At 54.2% G+C, this 16,300-nt stretch overlaps 1 protein-coding gene across 1 annotated transcript in view; it reads right to left on the bottom strand.

Moving 5' to 3' along the window:
- The window catches only part of LMF1 (lipase maturation factor 1), a 122,879-nt gene that overhangs the window by 84,533 nt on the left and 22,046 nt on the right, over positions 1-16,300 (bottom strand). The window contains exon 3 of the mRNA XM_025369753.1: positions 9,484-9,494. Within this exon, the coding sequence (XP_025225538.1) occupies positions 9,484-9,494 (11 nt within the window). The remainder of the gene's footprint in view (positions 1-9,483; positions 9,495-16,300) is intronic.

Raw genomic sequence — 16,300 nt, 5'->3', positions numbered from 1 at the left:
GAGCTGAGAATCCTGCATAGTAAAGAGAGAACCATGGCTTTGAAATAGCAATGGATAACAACGTGATGGGAGAAATTCAAAACCAACAAAAAGTTAACGTTCACGTGAATGAGACAAAACGGCCTTTAAAATCTGTTTTCTCGGTGGGTGTGGTGGCTCATGCCTGTAAAATCCCCTGGAGCACTTTGGGAGGTCAAGACAGGAGGACGGTTTGAGCCTAGGAGTTCGAGACCAGCCTGGACAACATAGCAAGACCCTGTCTCTATAAAAATGAAAATAAAAAAATTATATGTGGTGGTTCATGCCTGTGGTCCTAGCTACTTGGGAGGCTGAGGTGGGAGGATCACTTGAGTCAGGGGAGGTCAAGGCTGCAACGAGCTGTGATTGTGCCACTGCAGTCCAGCTTGGACAACAGAGCAAGGCCCTGTCTCAGAAAAAAAAAAATATATATAAAATTTATATATACTTATATACATCTTTTTCTTCTAGGTTCAACTTAATAATTTCCATCAGATATTAGTAAATGGAAAAAAGGCAATGAAAGAAATGTATCTAATATGGCCCTGTTTGAGTAAAGCAAACATTTACCCCTAAATCCTGTGTGTGCATCTGCATATGTGTCTACGTGTGTGCATGTTTGCACATGATCTACATGTCTCTGTGTGCACATGTGTGCATGTGTTTGCATATGATCTGCATATGTGTGCATGTGTTTGCATGATCTGCATAGATGTGTCTGTGTGCATGTGTTTGCATATGATCTACATACGTGCCTTGTGTGCATGTGTTTGCATATTATCTGCATACATGTCTGTGTGCATGTGTGTGCTGTTTGCACATCATCTGCATATGTGTGTGTGCATGTGTTTGCATATGATCTGCAAATATGTGCATGTGTGTGCATGTGTTTATATATGATATGCATACGTGTGTCTGCGTGCATGTGTGCGTGTTTGCATATGATCTGCATACGTGTGTGCGCATGTGTGCACGTTTGTATATGATCCTATGTGGGTCTGTGTGTGCATACGTGCATGTGTTTGCACGATTGGCATACATGTCTGTATGCATGTGTGCACGTGTTTGCATATACGTGTGGGTGTGTGCACGTGTGCACGTGTTTGCATATGATCTGCATGCATCTATGTGCATGTATGTGTTTGCATATAATCTGCATACATGTCTGTGTGTACATGTGTGCACGTGTTTTCATATGATATACGTGTGGGTGTGTGCACGTGTGCACGTGTTTGCATATGATCTGCATGCATCTATGTGCATGTATGTGTTTGCATATAATCTGCATACATGTCTGTGTGTGCATGTGTGCACGTGTTTGCATATGATCTGCATAAGTGCATGCGTTCACGTTTACATGTGGTCTGCATGCATGTGTGTGCATGCATTCAGGTGTGTTTGCATATGATCTGCGTGTGTGTGCACATGCGTGCATGTGTTTGCATATGATCTGCATACGTGTGTCTCTGTGTGTGCATGTGTGCACGTGTGTTTGCATATGTCTGCGCTTGGGTACAAATCTGAGTTGGCATAAAGATAAGGACAGACAGAACCAGGAGGTTAACATAGGGTGGATGAAAATTAGATGAAAAAAGACTACACTAAAAACAAGTGCCCACCAAAGTTGTGCACGCACACATGTGAAGAAGGTGGAACCCGGCACCACAGCACACACCCTAAGGGGCCCTGGCGTCCACCCAGAGGCTTCCTCTTCTCCTTCACTGTGCTGGCTGCATGTAGCACCCCAGGGAGCCTGCAGGCCACGGCCAGGATGCCAGTTGCTCCTCAGGTCCCCATTTGCCACCTCTCCTCTCCCCGAGTCCTCCCTAGGCAGCACCCCGGGCCTACGGTGGTGTCCCAGTAGCCCAAGAAGACAGACAGCCTGGCAAGTAGTGACAGAGAAGCCACCAGGCGAGAACACCACTCCTGGAGCCAAGAAAGACCCCAAGACCCCAGTGGAGAGCACTGGAGGGTCCAGAAGGGCTACTGCATCCAGGCGGAGACTCAGGCCCAGAGGCCTCCAGAGATGGAGTGCAGTCTGAGGGCAGCCTCTCCTTCTCTCATGGCCAACCAAGGGCCACTCGTGGTGAGGACGCAGCAGAAGCCGGTCAAGAGCCCTTTCTCATCTTGGAAATGGCCCGTGGAAATGGTTCACGGCTAGCTCATGTCACGTGGGGGCTCTAAACGTCACCCAAGTGGGCTTCCCTGTCCTTCCTATGAAGAACACAACCAGACATTGAGACCAGAGACACGCAGGACCACAGTCACGCCCGCCCCAGGCGATGGGGAAGGGCTCTGCCTCGCGGTTTGCGGCAACCCTCTGGAACCACACTCTACAGGACGCTTCTCCCCCAGGGAGGGGCTGTGCAATTAAATCAATGCAGGAGTGCGAAGGAAAGGACCCAGAGAGGGGCTGGCTCAGCCCACTGGTTGCAGCCTGGCAGCTGGGCCAGTTCCCGGCGGAGGCCATCAAGGCTGCCACTGACGAGGGAATAATTTAATTAAAAGAAACTGCATTCCTGACCTGGGAGCTGGGAGGGGAGGGAAGGGCCATCAGCTGAAGGGGCAGGAGGGCTCTGCATGGCGGGGACTGGGGCTGCTTGGTGGAGCCTGGTGCAGCCCAGGAGGCTCAGAGCTCACCCAGCAATCGCTTCCTGCAGGCAGGCTCTGCTCCAGCACTAATGGGCTTAATAAAAACTTCCAGTTGGGCCAGTAAACCCCTCATTACGCTGTTTTTAAAGCATGAATTTAAGAGCGGCAAGGGTGAAGGGTCACACGGAGCATTTAATTCACAACGGCTGGCGAGAGGTGCTGCCGCCATGGAAAACATCCTAGTGTCTGGGGTGTCTGGGGCCCCGCACACGCCTGGCGACACTCGGCCTGCGTGGGGACAGCCCAGAAAGCAGACCTGAGAGGTGGGGAAGTTTCCCTCTTGGCAAGGGCACAGCAGCAAAACCCAGGAGGGGCCCGGGGCGCTGGGAAAGCCTCCTAACGTAGCGACATACAGCTGAGTTCCAGCACAGCCTGCAATGAGACCGGCCGCCGCCCCGCACAGGCACCGACGCTGGGACAGCACCCCCGTCCCGCCTCCACGGCTCACACAGGAGCACTGCTGCTGCTGGGAGTCGTTCCCCACACCCGCTACGTGGACGTCCCCCCATGGCCTCCACGTGTTTTCAGCTTCACCGCAGTCCAGTCCCAATGAGACCCGGGCCGCCTGTGTGTCTGTGCGGACACCTGGCCCAGCAGAGAGGAAGGCCCCAGACCAGCTGGCATTGGCCTTGCAGAAGATGAGGATAAACCAGTCATTCATCAACGAAGCTTCTTACTCCAAGGACCCAAAATTCCCTTAGGCCCTGACCTGTCCAGCGTTCACCTGGCTGGGACTGTAGTAAGAAACAGAACCCACTTCCTACAAAGGAATATCCTGGGAAGGTGGAGACTTCCAGAACCCTTCCCTGGGTCCCAGGACCCTCACTCCTCTGCACGTCCCCAGCTGACACCCTCACTTCACCCTGAGGCAGCAGTGGGGCAAGGCGTCCAGCCCCTCCCCTCAGGCAGTCACCACCAACCGCCTGGTCCCCTGCACAAGCCCATCCCACTCCCCACGAGCCACCCCGCGCCCCATGAACCCACCCCCGCGCCCCCACGTGCCCACCCCACGCCCCACGTGCCCACCCCACACCCCCTGAACCCACCCCCGCGCCCCCACGAGCCCATCCCCACGCCCCACGTGCCCACCCCACGCCCCCACGAGCCCATCCCCATGCCCCACGTGCCCACCCCATGCCCCACGTGCCCACCCCATGCCCCATGAACCCACCCCCACGCCCCCACGAGCCCATCCCCACGCCCCATGAGCCCACCTAATACCCCCAGGGGACCCAGTGGTGCAAGATGGGGTAGGATCGCCTGGAGGCAGACACCTACAAACACCCAAGTCCATCAGGCTAAAATCACAAATAAATTACAAAACCATTTTGGGGGCCTAAAACACTCCAAAGGCCTTGGGAACCTGTTGGTCTTCCTCTGGGACTCTATCTGGGCACAAGGACCCTGCAAAATGGCCCGGGAGCTGAGCCGGAGGAAGCCCTGCCCTGCCGCGGCCCCTGTGGCCTCTGCCCCCTCCTCACACAAGGGTGCCCCCTGGTTCCAGGACCCCTCACCATGAGTCTCTCCTTCCCCTGGTCACATCCCAGCGGCCAGTGGGGTCACAATGCTGTCCCATCCCGTGCCCATGCCTGAAAGCCCGGCCATCCCTCCCAGCTGCCCAGGCCTGGGAGGGGCCAGAAAGTGTCTCCAGAAGCACTGGGGACGGGCCCTGGTCTCAGTCCCAGAACAGCGGCTGTGGCCTTTGCTGTTTCAACCTCACCAAACTCTGCAGATGGGAGCCCCTTCCTAGAGCCTGCTCTCCTCACAGAACCAGGCGCTAGGCATGGTGCCCCATGTGGGATGGGAACAGTGCTGGGGGGACAGGGACCACGCTGGAGGACAGGGCCCACACTCGGGGGATGGGGCCAAGCTGGGGGGACAGGCCCACACATTGGGGGATGGTGCATTGCCGGCAAAAGCGGCCTGGTCCTGGAGGGAAAGCAGCCGCTCCACGGAGCCCCGCCACCCACTGCTGCGGGTCCTCTCGGGTTCCTGCATCCTTTCCAGTGCACAAGGGCGGCTGGAGGCTCCAGAGACTCCCAGATCCAGGCTCACTGAATATCAAAAGGTGCACTCGCCGCAGGCGGCAGGAAGCAGGCCGCGCTTGGGGCTGCGGAATTCATTACCGTCAGGCTCCTTCTTTGAAGTGAATGTTACCAAACTCAGCAGCCCTCAAAGCTCAGCTCTATCTAAACTCCAGCAGAAACACGGACGGCAGAATGGGGTTTAACAAATATTGTGGTTTTCCTGTGTCCTGGAAAGCGCAGCCCCGACGAATGTGCCTTCCTCCTGCCCAGCAGTCGCGTCCGTCTGAACGGGGCGCAGGGCCCTGGGACACAAAGCCCAGAACAGCAGCAGGCAAGCTCACCGGAGGTGCTCTTACAACAGGAGAGAGATGCGAACAGAGACCCAAAGACCAGCCTGGGCAGCACAGTGGGACCCCGTCTTAACAAAAAGTTTAAAAATCAGCTGGCCATGGCAGTGTGCCTGTAGTCCCGGCTAATCAGGAGTCTGAGGCGGGAGGATGGCCTGAGCCTGGGAGGTCAAGGAGCTGAGATTGTGCCATTGCACTCCAGCCTGGGCGACAGAGCAAGACCCTGACTTGAAAAGAAAAGAAACGTAAACGTTCTGTAGATGGTATGGTCATCCTGAGAAAAAGGAAGACACTAGCGAAGCGGGGTGTACGGACTCCCCAGCCGGCGGCCATTTCACTAACAGCGGCTGTGTGTATTTCAGGCCGGTCCCGCTCACGCCCATAGCATCGTGAGAGCATGTCCCGGGGAGCCCACACCCAGCCGTGAGCCCTCAGAAGATAGGATTTGCTACTGGTGAAATGTTAGGATCTTTGACTGGCAGCTTCTGCAGACTGTGCTGGGTTGAGAATGGTCTGGGGCCAGGCACAATGGCTCATGCCTGTAATCCCAGCACTTTGGGAGGCCGAGGCGGGCGGATCACCTGAGGTCAGGAGATGGAGACTATCCTGGTCAACATTGTGAAATCCCATCTCTACTAAAAATACAAAAATTAGCCGGGCCTGGTGGCGGGCGCCTGTAATCCCAGCTACTCGGGAGGCTGAGGCAGATAATTGAACCTGGGAGGCGGTGATTGCAGTGAGCCAAGATTGCCGCCATTGCACTCCAGCCTGGGCAATAGAGCGAGACTCAGTTTCAAAAAAAAAAAAAAAAAAAGGCCTGGGACCGCCCAGCAGGGAAGCCACAGCTATATGCAGAGCACGTGAGATGCGGCCAACGCAACCAAAGACTAGAGCTTTTCATTTCACTTAGCTTTAATTAATTGTAAAAACACATGTGCCAGTGGCCGGGCTGGGTGGGGGCCCTGGAAGCCTGGACCACCTGGAGCCAGCTGGCTGCTGCCTGGGGGCGCGTACTGCCGGAGGATGCTGCTTTCCTGGCCGCAGGGTCCCGATAACTGCCCCCCCCCCCCACCCCCCCCCGCCCAGAGCCACCTGATCTCCACTAAAGCCCACTGTGCAAAATGAAGACAAGGACGGCATGAGATGGAAACAGAAGCACACGTGGCTCGGATGAGGTGAGGAGCACAGGCACAAACTGCCTTCTCCCAGGCCGCCCCGAACAGGCCACAGGGAAGGAGCCTCCCCAGAGGTCTCAGGTCAGGAAGCCTGACCTCCAGTGCCTTTGGTTTAGCTGTTCTGAGGCCCAGCGCCCAGTGTCATACCTCAGTAACTGGCAGCTCTACGTTCTCCAAGATCAGGGAAGAGAGTTCAAAGACGCGTGGCCGCTCGGAAGGCAGGGAGAGCTCTGCCGAAGCTACTATGAGTCTTCTGAATTTCTGAGCGACAGTCCAAAGTGATGTGCTGAACCGCTGCAGGGTCAGACACAACATGAAACTCAGGCTCACGAGGGCTCCCAGGCGGAAAACATTAACATTAACGAGTCAACGATTCGCTTCTGAGTCCCTACAACTACCACCTGCCACTAAAGAATCCGTTAGAATGTGTGACGCGCACCTGAAAACACCCAGGGAGACGCAAAGAATCAGGTAGACTATGTGATGTGCACCTGAGAACGCCCAGGGAGACGCGGGCACAGAAGACGGGCTTCCGTTGGCTGGGAGAGCAAGCACAGCCCCTGACGGCGGCCCCACAGGCTCACATCCCACCCCCCATGCAGACCCCATTGCTTTTGCTTCAGCAAGTGGTTGGGGACACGGGAAGGTGGCTCCAGAGTCACCCGGCCCCTGGACAGCCTCTGCCGCTCCAGCACTGCCTCTGGGAGTCCACTTCCCCAGGCGCTTCCCCCACACCCTACTGAGAGGCTGTGTTCCCCAGGAGGCCTCACAGGCGAGGGCACGGGGAGGGTGGGCTCCAGGCCTTCTCATCCTCAGCAATGGGTCCTGTGGCCTCGGTGCTGAGACAGGGCAGCACTCGCAGGCCCATCCCTCACAGGGAACACACACGCATGAGCTGCTGCTCCCTGAACCTGCCCCGGCCCACCCGCTCATGAGGAACACACAACCTTCAGCCGCTGCTCCCTGAGCCTACCCCCGCCTGTGCGCGGCCCCAGCGGTGCTGGCCGTGTGCACTAGCCTCACAGGACTGGGTCTCGCCATCATTGCTCAGGATTCACAGCATCAGACAGCAGGGACTTCTCCTGCTAAATACAGGTGTTAGGACCTAAAGGTTTCGCTGCTCATAAGAACTGGGAAAATATAGTACTGTTATAATTTACTATTTTAGCCGGGCGCGGTGGCTCAAGCCTGTAATCCCAGCACTTTGGGAGGCCGAGACGGGCGGATCACGAGGTCAGGAGATCGAGACCATCCTGGCGAACACGGTGAAACCCCGTCTCTACTAAAAAATACATAAAAACTAGCCGGGCGAGGTGGCGGGCGCCTGTGGTCCCAGCTACTCGGGAGGCTGAGGCAGGAGAATGGCGTAAACCCGGGAGGCGGAGCTTGCAGTGAGCTGAGATCTGGCCACTGCACTCCAGCCTGGGCGACAGAGCGAGACTCCGTCTCAAAAACAAACAAACAAACAAAAAATTTACTATTTTAATTTTTTAAAGTTTTTTTGTGATGACAGGGTCTTGCTACGTTGCCCAGGCTGGTCTCGAACTCCTGGGCTCAAGTGATCCAGCTTTAGCCCCTAAACTGCTAAGATTATAGGCATGAGCCACTGCTCCTGGCCTGTTATAATTTTAAATAAATAAAATTTACTAAGAAAAGATTTGTTTATCTAAGTGTTGAAGAATATAGTTTTCTCTGTGGGCATTTTGGTACTGAATGCATCCTGACGCACTCCGGGGGAGGCCCGGGACTCAGGCCGCCGCACACGCTTCCTTACATCTACTGGCTTCTCCTGACACAGTCTGGGGGCGCCCGGGACTCAGGCCGCCGCACACGCTTCCTTACATCTACTGGCTCCTCCTGACACAGTCTGGGGGCACCCGGGACTCAGGCCGCCGCACACGCTTCCTTACATCTACTGGCTCCTCCTGACACAGTCTGGGGGAGCCCGGGGACTCAGGCCGCCGCACAAGCTTCCTTAAAGTCTACTCGCTCCCACACTCGTGGGCACTCTGCTCCCTTGATGCAGCCACGCAACTGGAGGGCACAGAACCAGCTGGTTCCGACCAGGTCGTGTCAGATATGCAAATTGAAAAGGAATTCCTGAAATAATTCATTGCTTCTTGCTTTAAGAAAAACACGGAAATAACCAACAGATGTAAGTATGCAGAGCCGCACGCCCTGACGGTGCACGCTGAGCCAGGCGGCACCCAGCAGCCAGGAAACCCATGAGTGACAGTGGCCGAGGTGGCCTGGTCCTCTGCAATGACAGGTACCTGCCTTTTAAGGTGATTAAAATCAGGAATAAGATTCTTTTATATTTACATTTTAACAGATTCTGATGTTCTTCCTTTCTTTGATTCGAACCAAATTTCCAGCATCTCTGGTACTCAAAAGGAATGAAAATATGTGAGGAATAAAAGCACGAAGACAGTGACCTCTACCGCAAGGACACAGGCCCTAAGGCCTGAGACGGTGAAAGGGGCAGGCAGAGATCCACGCCCAGACAGGCCGCCCCTGCTCTCCCAGGAAGGGGCCGAGAGCCAGAGAGGTCAGGGCAGACACAGCCTGAGTAAGAGGCCCAGGCCAGGGCATTCACCAACAAAGACCGGCGCTTCCACCTGCGCCCCGAGGTCAGGGAGAAAGGCAGGGGTGGGAGTGGTCATCCTTCCCAAGGTCCTGGAATCAGGTCCACTTATCAAGCCACCGTGTGTCCCATGACATTCTGGAGGCCTCTGGGCCCAATGGAGGGTGCACCCACTGTCCTCTGATCCTGTCCTGCCCACGGGGCAGCTGCCCTCTTCCCGTCCTCCAGTATTGACTGCGTTGTGTGGACAGGGAGGACCTCCGATCCCCTCCACCAAACAAAGCACAAGCCAAAGTGCCCCCCAGCGTTAGCACCGTGAGCAACATGAACCTTCTCTATGCCGAGGTGCACACAGCCTGAGTGTCCACGGGGGATGGGCCCATGGGTGCTCTGCCTCTGCTCCAGGGCAGCGGTGGGGAGACCACACCTGTGAGATGCCTATGATCACACGTGCGGCCATCTGTGTGTAGGTGCCTGGGACCTGGAAGCCCAGGAGCTCCCACATCCAGGGAGGAGGCACGGATCAGATCACAAGCACTCACCACTGCCATCCGTGCATACTGGGAAGGCTGATGGCAGAGGCTAAGGAACGGGAGAGGCCAGGAAAAGTGTATGAAGATACATACCAAACACACAACGCTCAACTCTCACAGAGCTTTCTCTAAATGCATCTCACTTACCGAAGGAGTACCTGAAAAACGAAAGAAGAAACATGTATTAACACTTTGGCTTGTCTCGACCAAAACCCAGTTTCCCCCCCGAGTGAAGCCCACCCCGGCACCCAGGACAGTGTGGGGTCAGGGAAATCCTGCCGGGGGACCTGCCCGCCGGGCATTAGGGGAACAGCAGCCCCTCCCCACGGCCCGCACACAGACAGGCCCAGAACAGGCAACCAAAACACATTCCCAGATACACCTACTATGTACCCACAGAAATTAAAAATACGTATTTTGCGGATGAGTGAATTAATGCTTATTTTTTTGCAGGATCAATTAAATGCCACAAAAAATGTCACCCTTTGGAATCTGAAAATTTAAGGACATCACATGACGTCGAGCGCAGATCATTAGAAAACGGATCTTAAATGAAAGGAATTGGTGGGAAAGGCTGGGAAAGGCCTGAATCGCAACCGAAAGGAGCTTCAGTGATGCTGTGACCTGCTTCTCACCCTCAGACAGCGGAGCCGCGGGCAAGTAGCACGCGTGTCTAGAGGACCCCAAATCACAAACGTGGAGCCCCCCGACATGCACCGAACACACAGCTTCCAACACATCCCACACCTGCCTCAGCCTCTGGCCTCTCTAAACCCACCCCACCTCAAGACCTACCCTTGGACTCTAGAAGAAACCCCCTCTGCCACCTATGGTCCTGCAAGAGGCGGGCAGGACGCACCGATGCCTGTGTGAGGAGCCCTGCCTCAGGTGCTCACTGCCATGCCCGACGCAGAAGGCACAGTATGTGGTTCGTGGACATGAAATGTACACAACAGGCCAGTCCACAGACACAGGCCGTAGATCGCCAGGTTTCTTCTTGGGTTGATCAGAATTTTTTTTTTTTTGAGACACGGTCTCATTCCATCACCCAGGCTGGAGTGCAGTGGTGCGTTAAGTTCACTACAACCTCAACCTCCTGGGCTGAAGCAATGCTCCCACCTCAGCCTCCTGGGTTGCTGGGACCACAGGTCTGCACCATGATGCCCCACTAATTTTTGTATTTTCTATAGAGGTTCTGCCACGTTGCCCTGGCTGGTCTAACTCCTGGACTCAGGCGATCCTCCTGCCTCCGCCTCCCTAAGTGCTGGGATGACAGGTGTGAGCTGCCCCGGCCAGAATGTTTTAAACTTGGTGCTGATGGCGTCAGAGTCCATGAATATGTACATTGACTTGTACACTTTATATCAGGGCTGTCTAATCTTTTGGCTTCCGTGGGCCACAGTGGAAGAAGAAAAATTGTCTTGGGTCACACATAAAATATACTAACACTACTGATGGCTGATGAGCTAAAAACAAAACAACTCATAATGTTTTAAGAAAGTTTATGAATTTGCTTTGGGCCGCATTCAAAGCCATCCCGAGCCACGTGTGGACGAGCTTGCTTTAAATGCAGTTTTACGGTATGTGAATTACATCTCGCTAAAGACATTAAGCAGCGACGTTGCCTAATGAAATCTGTAGGAATGAAAGGCTACAGGGTGTGGGACGGCCCGCAGGGCCCACTGCCCGTCCCAGAGCTCCCTACACCATCCGACCTTCGGATATGTCTGTGATTTTCCCCCTTGACATTACAATAAAAGCACAGCAAAGGCCATGACAAACGACATCTGAGCTGTGAGGGAGGTGGGCAGGGACAGAGCGCTGGAAGGCTCATTCTTCAACCACATCAGGTGTGTGGCTGCCTCAGCGGCTCTGATGTCTTTTTAAATCATCCCTTACCCGGCAGAGATCCACACTATTTATAGGTAAAAGAGGATTAAGTCTGGATTTGCTTTTCACTCCAGAGGAAGGAGGTTGGGAGGGAGAGAGGGCACCCTGTGGACTGAGGAAGGAGGCCGAGGAAGGAGGTTGGGAGGGAGAGAGGGCACCCCGTGGGCTGAGGAAGGAGGCTGGGAGGGACAGAGTGCACCCCATGGGCTGCAGGATGCACTCCCTGCCCCCATTTCCAAGACCAAAACCTTCCAAGCAGCCGCTATACATACTGGCTAATGCTAGAAATAAATTTATCCCCAAAATGTTCCCAATACATAACCTTAGTTGAACAGAGAAAGGAAAAGGAGCTGATTTTTAAAATCCATAAAGAATAAAAGCTTTGCTCTTTTATTAGCCAGGTGTGGTGACGCACGCCTGTAGTCCCAGTGGCTTTGGGGCTGAGGCTGGAAGATGGCTTAAGCCCAGGAGTTCCAGGCTGCAGTGAGCCAAGATCGCGCTGCTACCGCACTCCAGCCTGGGCGACAGGGCAAGAGACCCGATCTAAAAAGATGCAGCCTCACGCTTTTATCAGAAGGGACCAAGGCCTGTAAGAGTTTCAGTGACTCAGTGCCACCAAAATACAAGTGTTGAGTGGAGAAGGGGTGAGCCCAGATGCAGCTGCCTTCACGTCGGCTGAGGGTGTTTCAAAACGCATTCTTCTGTCACTTCACCTGCTTTGAATTTTGAATTTCAAGGCTGCCTGATAAAAGATTCTTTAAATAGCAGGTTTGAGCTAAGGTAATGACATGAAAAACTAAAACGTCTTATTACTTTCACAGCTTTTATTATATTCTCAACAGCTGGGACTTACGTTAGCAGACACCGACTCCATGCAGTTCTCTTGGGGTTTGTTCTGCTGTTTTGTTCTTTAAAGAAACTCACGTCCTTCCTCGGACGGTGGGACGTAGACTTTGCTTTTGGATGGTCGGGTTAACGCACTGCCTCTGACCGCCTTGTGAGGTCAGGAACCTGCTCCCCTGTGAGCCCCCACACCCGACTGACAGGCCGTTGGGGTCTCTGTGCTAGGGAGGCAGCCAGACCCCGGATGGCCTGCAGATGCTGCACACGGCCCCCGCACAGGCCCTGCCCCCTTGTACTTCACAGGGCTCCTGTTTCTACAGGAAGCCTTTGATTTAAAAGCACATTTGGTTCCAGCTATTTATCATCTGTAAAAAGACCTCATGTAAATATTTGTTAAATTTTATGCTCCCCATTTTGGGGCAGGCTAGTTGTAAATTTGTAAGAAATCTTCCACCTTCTGGCCTAGCACAAAGAACTTTGCTGGAGACCTGTCTAGAAAGTGGGTAGTAGGAACTTAATCATGAACCATGTTCTCCTGAACCACGCCCGGTTCCTGACTTGTGTCTGCAGCTGACCACATCATCAGGACTGAAGTCTTTGTCATGTGGTGAAGGCCAAACGTGTGGATTTATTTACAGAAGTTACCAACAAAAATACCACAGGAAAAGAACAGCACCTTTGGGTGAGAACAGCTGGGGGGCTTCCATGTCTACTCGCCCCACAGGGGAGGGGGTGCAGCACCCACCAGATGGCTGTGCCTCCCACCCAGTCACCAGGACAGGGTGCCGGCTAGCACTGGCAATGTCGGAACACTGGGTCCCACTGTGCAGGGCCATGGCTTGCCTGGCACAGGGAAGTGCTAGACTGAACGGTGGCTTGCAGGGACGGCAAGGATGGTGCTGGACGGCGGCTCACGGGGATGGCGGGGGCGGGGCTGGACGGCGGCTCGCGGGGACGGACGGCAGCTCGTGGGGACGGCGGGGACGGGGCTGGACGGCAGCTCGCGGGGACGGACAGCGGCTCGCGGGAACGGTAGGGACGGCGCTGGACAGCGGCTCGCGGGGATGGGGCTGGACGGCGGCTCGCGGGGACGGCGGCTCGCGGGGACGGCGGGGGTGGGGGCGGGGCTGGACCACACATACCAGGTCATCAGCACCAGTAAGGCAACTGGCTCACTGCAGACATGACTGCTGCCACCCCAACGTTTAAGTTCATACAACAGAGAAAATAAAATGGTAATAACAAGAGGTGTCTTCACAAACATCTGTTGCCTGTTGCCACTTACTGGAGCTGCCAAGAGGAAGTCCAGGTCCCAGGGCTGTTGGGAGGACCCAGGCTTTGAAGCCAGGCAGAGCAGGGAGCACCCAGTGCATGCGCGGCTCCAATGGACAGACGGACGGATAGACGAACGGATGGATGGGCGGTGCTCCCATTACTGTGCGAAAACCAACCTCACAGTACATATTCCATTCACTAGAGGTGAGCAATTTAAAACAGGATGTAAATAGCCCTTAAAAGTGTAAGGAAAAAGTGCTGGAGGCTGTTTGGACGCAGCACCAAAGGCAGCAGTGAAAATGGGGAAAGACGGTAGACTGGACTCCACAGAGGAACCCCGTGTGGAAAGCAAAGTCCGTTGCATGCAGAACGGGATGCGGCCGAGGGCTCACACCTTCCACGCGCATTTACCTTCTGCTGGAGGCAAAGGGCCCAATTCCCGGACAGCAGGGCCTCTTACAGATGGATAAACAAAGAACGTTCACACCAAAGGGAACGGCAAAGGCAAAACACAAATCCCCAGAGAAACAAAAAAGAGCAAAACCAAGAAAAATTCCTTGGCAGAGAAATGTGTATTTAAATAACATTATTTTCACTTATAAACGCTCTGGTTTTTCAGAAATGGGATGTTCTGAGTAGGGAACAGGACAACAGCACGCTGCCCCTGCCGTGAGCGTGCAGCCCTGGGTGGGGCTGGCGGCACCCGTCCACCAGGCACCACGCACACCCTGACCCAGCCGCCCACCTTGGGAGCTTAGTTCACTCTGTAAGTCACAACCCTGCAAAATATCCCCGTGCCACAAAGCCGGCCACTGAGGCGCCACTTCCAGCAGTAAAAAACCAGGAGCCACCACCAACGTGCCGGCCAGTGGGCTTGGCGCAATGAGCAAACTCATGTAACAGACCGCCCTGTGGCCACCACACGCTCTGCCGAGCAGCGGAAGTCCAGATGGGTGCGTGGCATCTGAGACCCTGACCGGTGCACTGCGGAGGCTGCCAGCGCCAGGCCTTGGCCCTGCTGTCTCTGCGGCGACCCGGACCGCTCTCCATGCGGCCTCTGCCTCTGTCGGGAGCGGGACACGCTGCCCAAAGCTGCTGTCAGACAACGTCGGCGAGACGGGAAGATGCTTCCCATTTGATGGGAAGTAAAAAAAAAGTTTAGTTATTTCCAATATTGTCATAAGGACTAGGTAATGAAAATTGTTTAAGAATTAAGTGAATAGGCCGGGCGCGGTGGCTCAAGCCTGTAATCCCAGCACTTTGGGAGGCCGAGACGGGTGGATCACGAGGTCAGGAGATCGAGACCATCCTGGCTAACACGGTGAAACCCCGTCTCTACTAAGAAATACAAAAAAATAGCCGGGCGAGGTGGCGGGCGCCTGTAGCCCCAGCTACTCGGGAGGCTGAGGCCGGAGAATGGCGTGAACCCGGGAGGCGGAGCTTGCAGTGAGCTGAGATCCGGCCACTGCACTCCAGCCTGGGCGACAGAGCGAGACTCCGTCTCAAAAAAAAAAAAAAAAAAAAAAAAAAAAAAAAAAAAAGAATTAAGTGAATAGACAGGGAATAAAACAGGATGTGCCATCTGGGCCCATTTTTATTACAGAGAAGCCCGAGGCAGCGGGCTAAAAGGAGGTCCCCAGAAAGACACGTCCACATCTTAATTCCTGAACCCCGTCTTATTTGGAAAAGGCGTCTCTGTGGAGGTAATTAAGGATCTCGAGGTGAGGGCCTCCTGGATTATCTGATCACAGGCGTCCTTATCAGAGAAAGGTACCAGGAACCCTGAGACAGACCAAAGAGGAGGAGGCAAAGCAGCAGGGACTGGAGTGATGTGCCCACAAGCCGGGGATGCCCGGAGCCCCGAGGGACTGGAAGAGACGAGGAAGGACCCTCCCGTAGAGACTCAGAGGGAAGGGAAGGACCCTCCCATAGAGACTCGGAGGGAACTGGCACTGCCGACACACTGATTTCGGACTTCTGGCCTCGAGAACTGTGGGAGAGTAAATGTTTCTTATTTGAAGCCTCCCCACGTGGTCACTGTCATGGCTGCGGAAGGCCGCCACGCGTCTCTCCGGCCATGGGAAGTGCTGTGGACGTATCTCCATTCCCGGGTGACCACGTCGAAGCACAGGCTGACCCACCGGGGACCAGCGTCATGGAGGACAAGGCAGGTGGCGTGGGAGGGTCCTCCCCACAGGCAGCACCCTGCCCGGGACGACAACCGCAGGAAACAGCGGGCAGACCCCGAAGAGGAACACCGTTTATTTAAAGGGAGGTGTAACTTTAAAATACCAGTGTCATAAAAGATGGACATCCCAGAAGAGACCGGACAACTAAACCCAGCGCCTAACCCTACTCTGGAATGTAAATGCTAAGAAGATTATTCTTAGGTCAGATGACAAACTGGAAAACGAGCGGGAGATGCGGTCACAGAACGTCAACCACGTTAAACTGACTGCAGCGGATCCCTGCGGGAATGGAAAGAACCCTCTTCTGAGGAACGCACCCGGAAGTTCTTCGGGGTAAAGGGGTTCATCGACTATGCCAAAGTGGCTGACAGCATCCTTCTGATCTTCTGTGTCCTCATTTTCTTTGTGTAGTTGTTATTTCAATTATTGAAAGTGACTGATGTTAAAATCTCCAAACAGAATTGTGAATTTGTATATTTCTTCCTTGACTTCTGCAATTTGTGCTTCATACATTGCGAGCTCCAGTATGTGACGCCTTTATGTCTTTGTGATCAATTAACTCTTTCATTACCACAAAATGTCTCTGCACGCCTCCGGTAATACTCCGTGTCTTCAACTTAACTTTGTCTAAAGTTAATACAGCCACTCCAGCTTTCCAGTACGTTTATGTGGTCTATCCTTCTTTATCTTTATCCTTCCTTTTTCAACTAATTTGTACCTTTATATTTAAAGCATATCTCTTTTTTTTTTTTTTTTTTTTTTTTTTA

This window comes from Theropithecus gelada, chromosome 20, assembly GCF_003255815.1.
Source record: "Theropithecus gelada isolate Dixy chromosome 20, Tgel_1.0, whole genome shotgun sequence".
NCBI classification, from domain to species: domain Eukaryota; kingdom Metazoa; phylum Chordata; class Mammalia; order Primates; family Cercopithecidae; genus Theropithecus; species Theropithecus gelada.
This window is presented reverse-complemented; position numbering and strand designations above follow the sequence as displayed.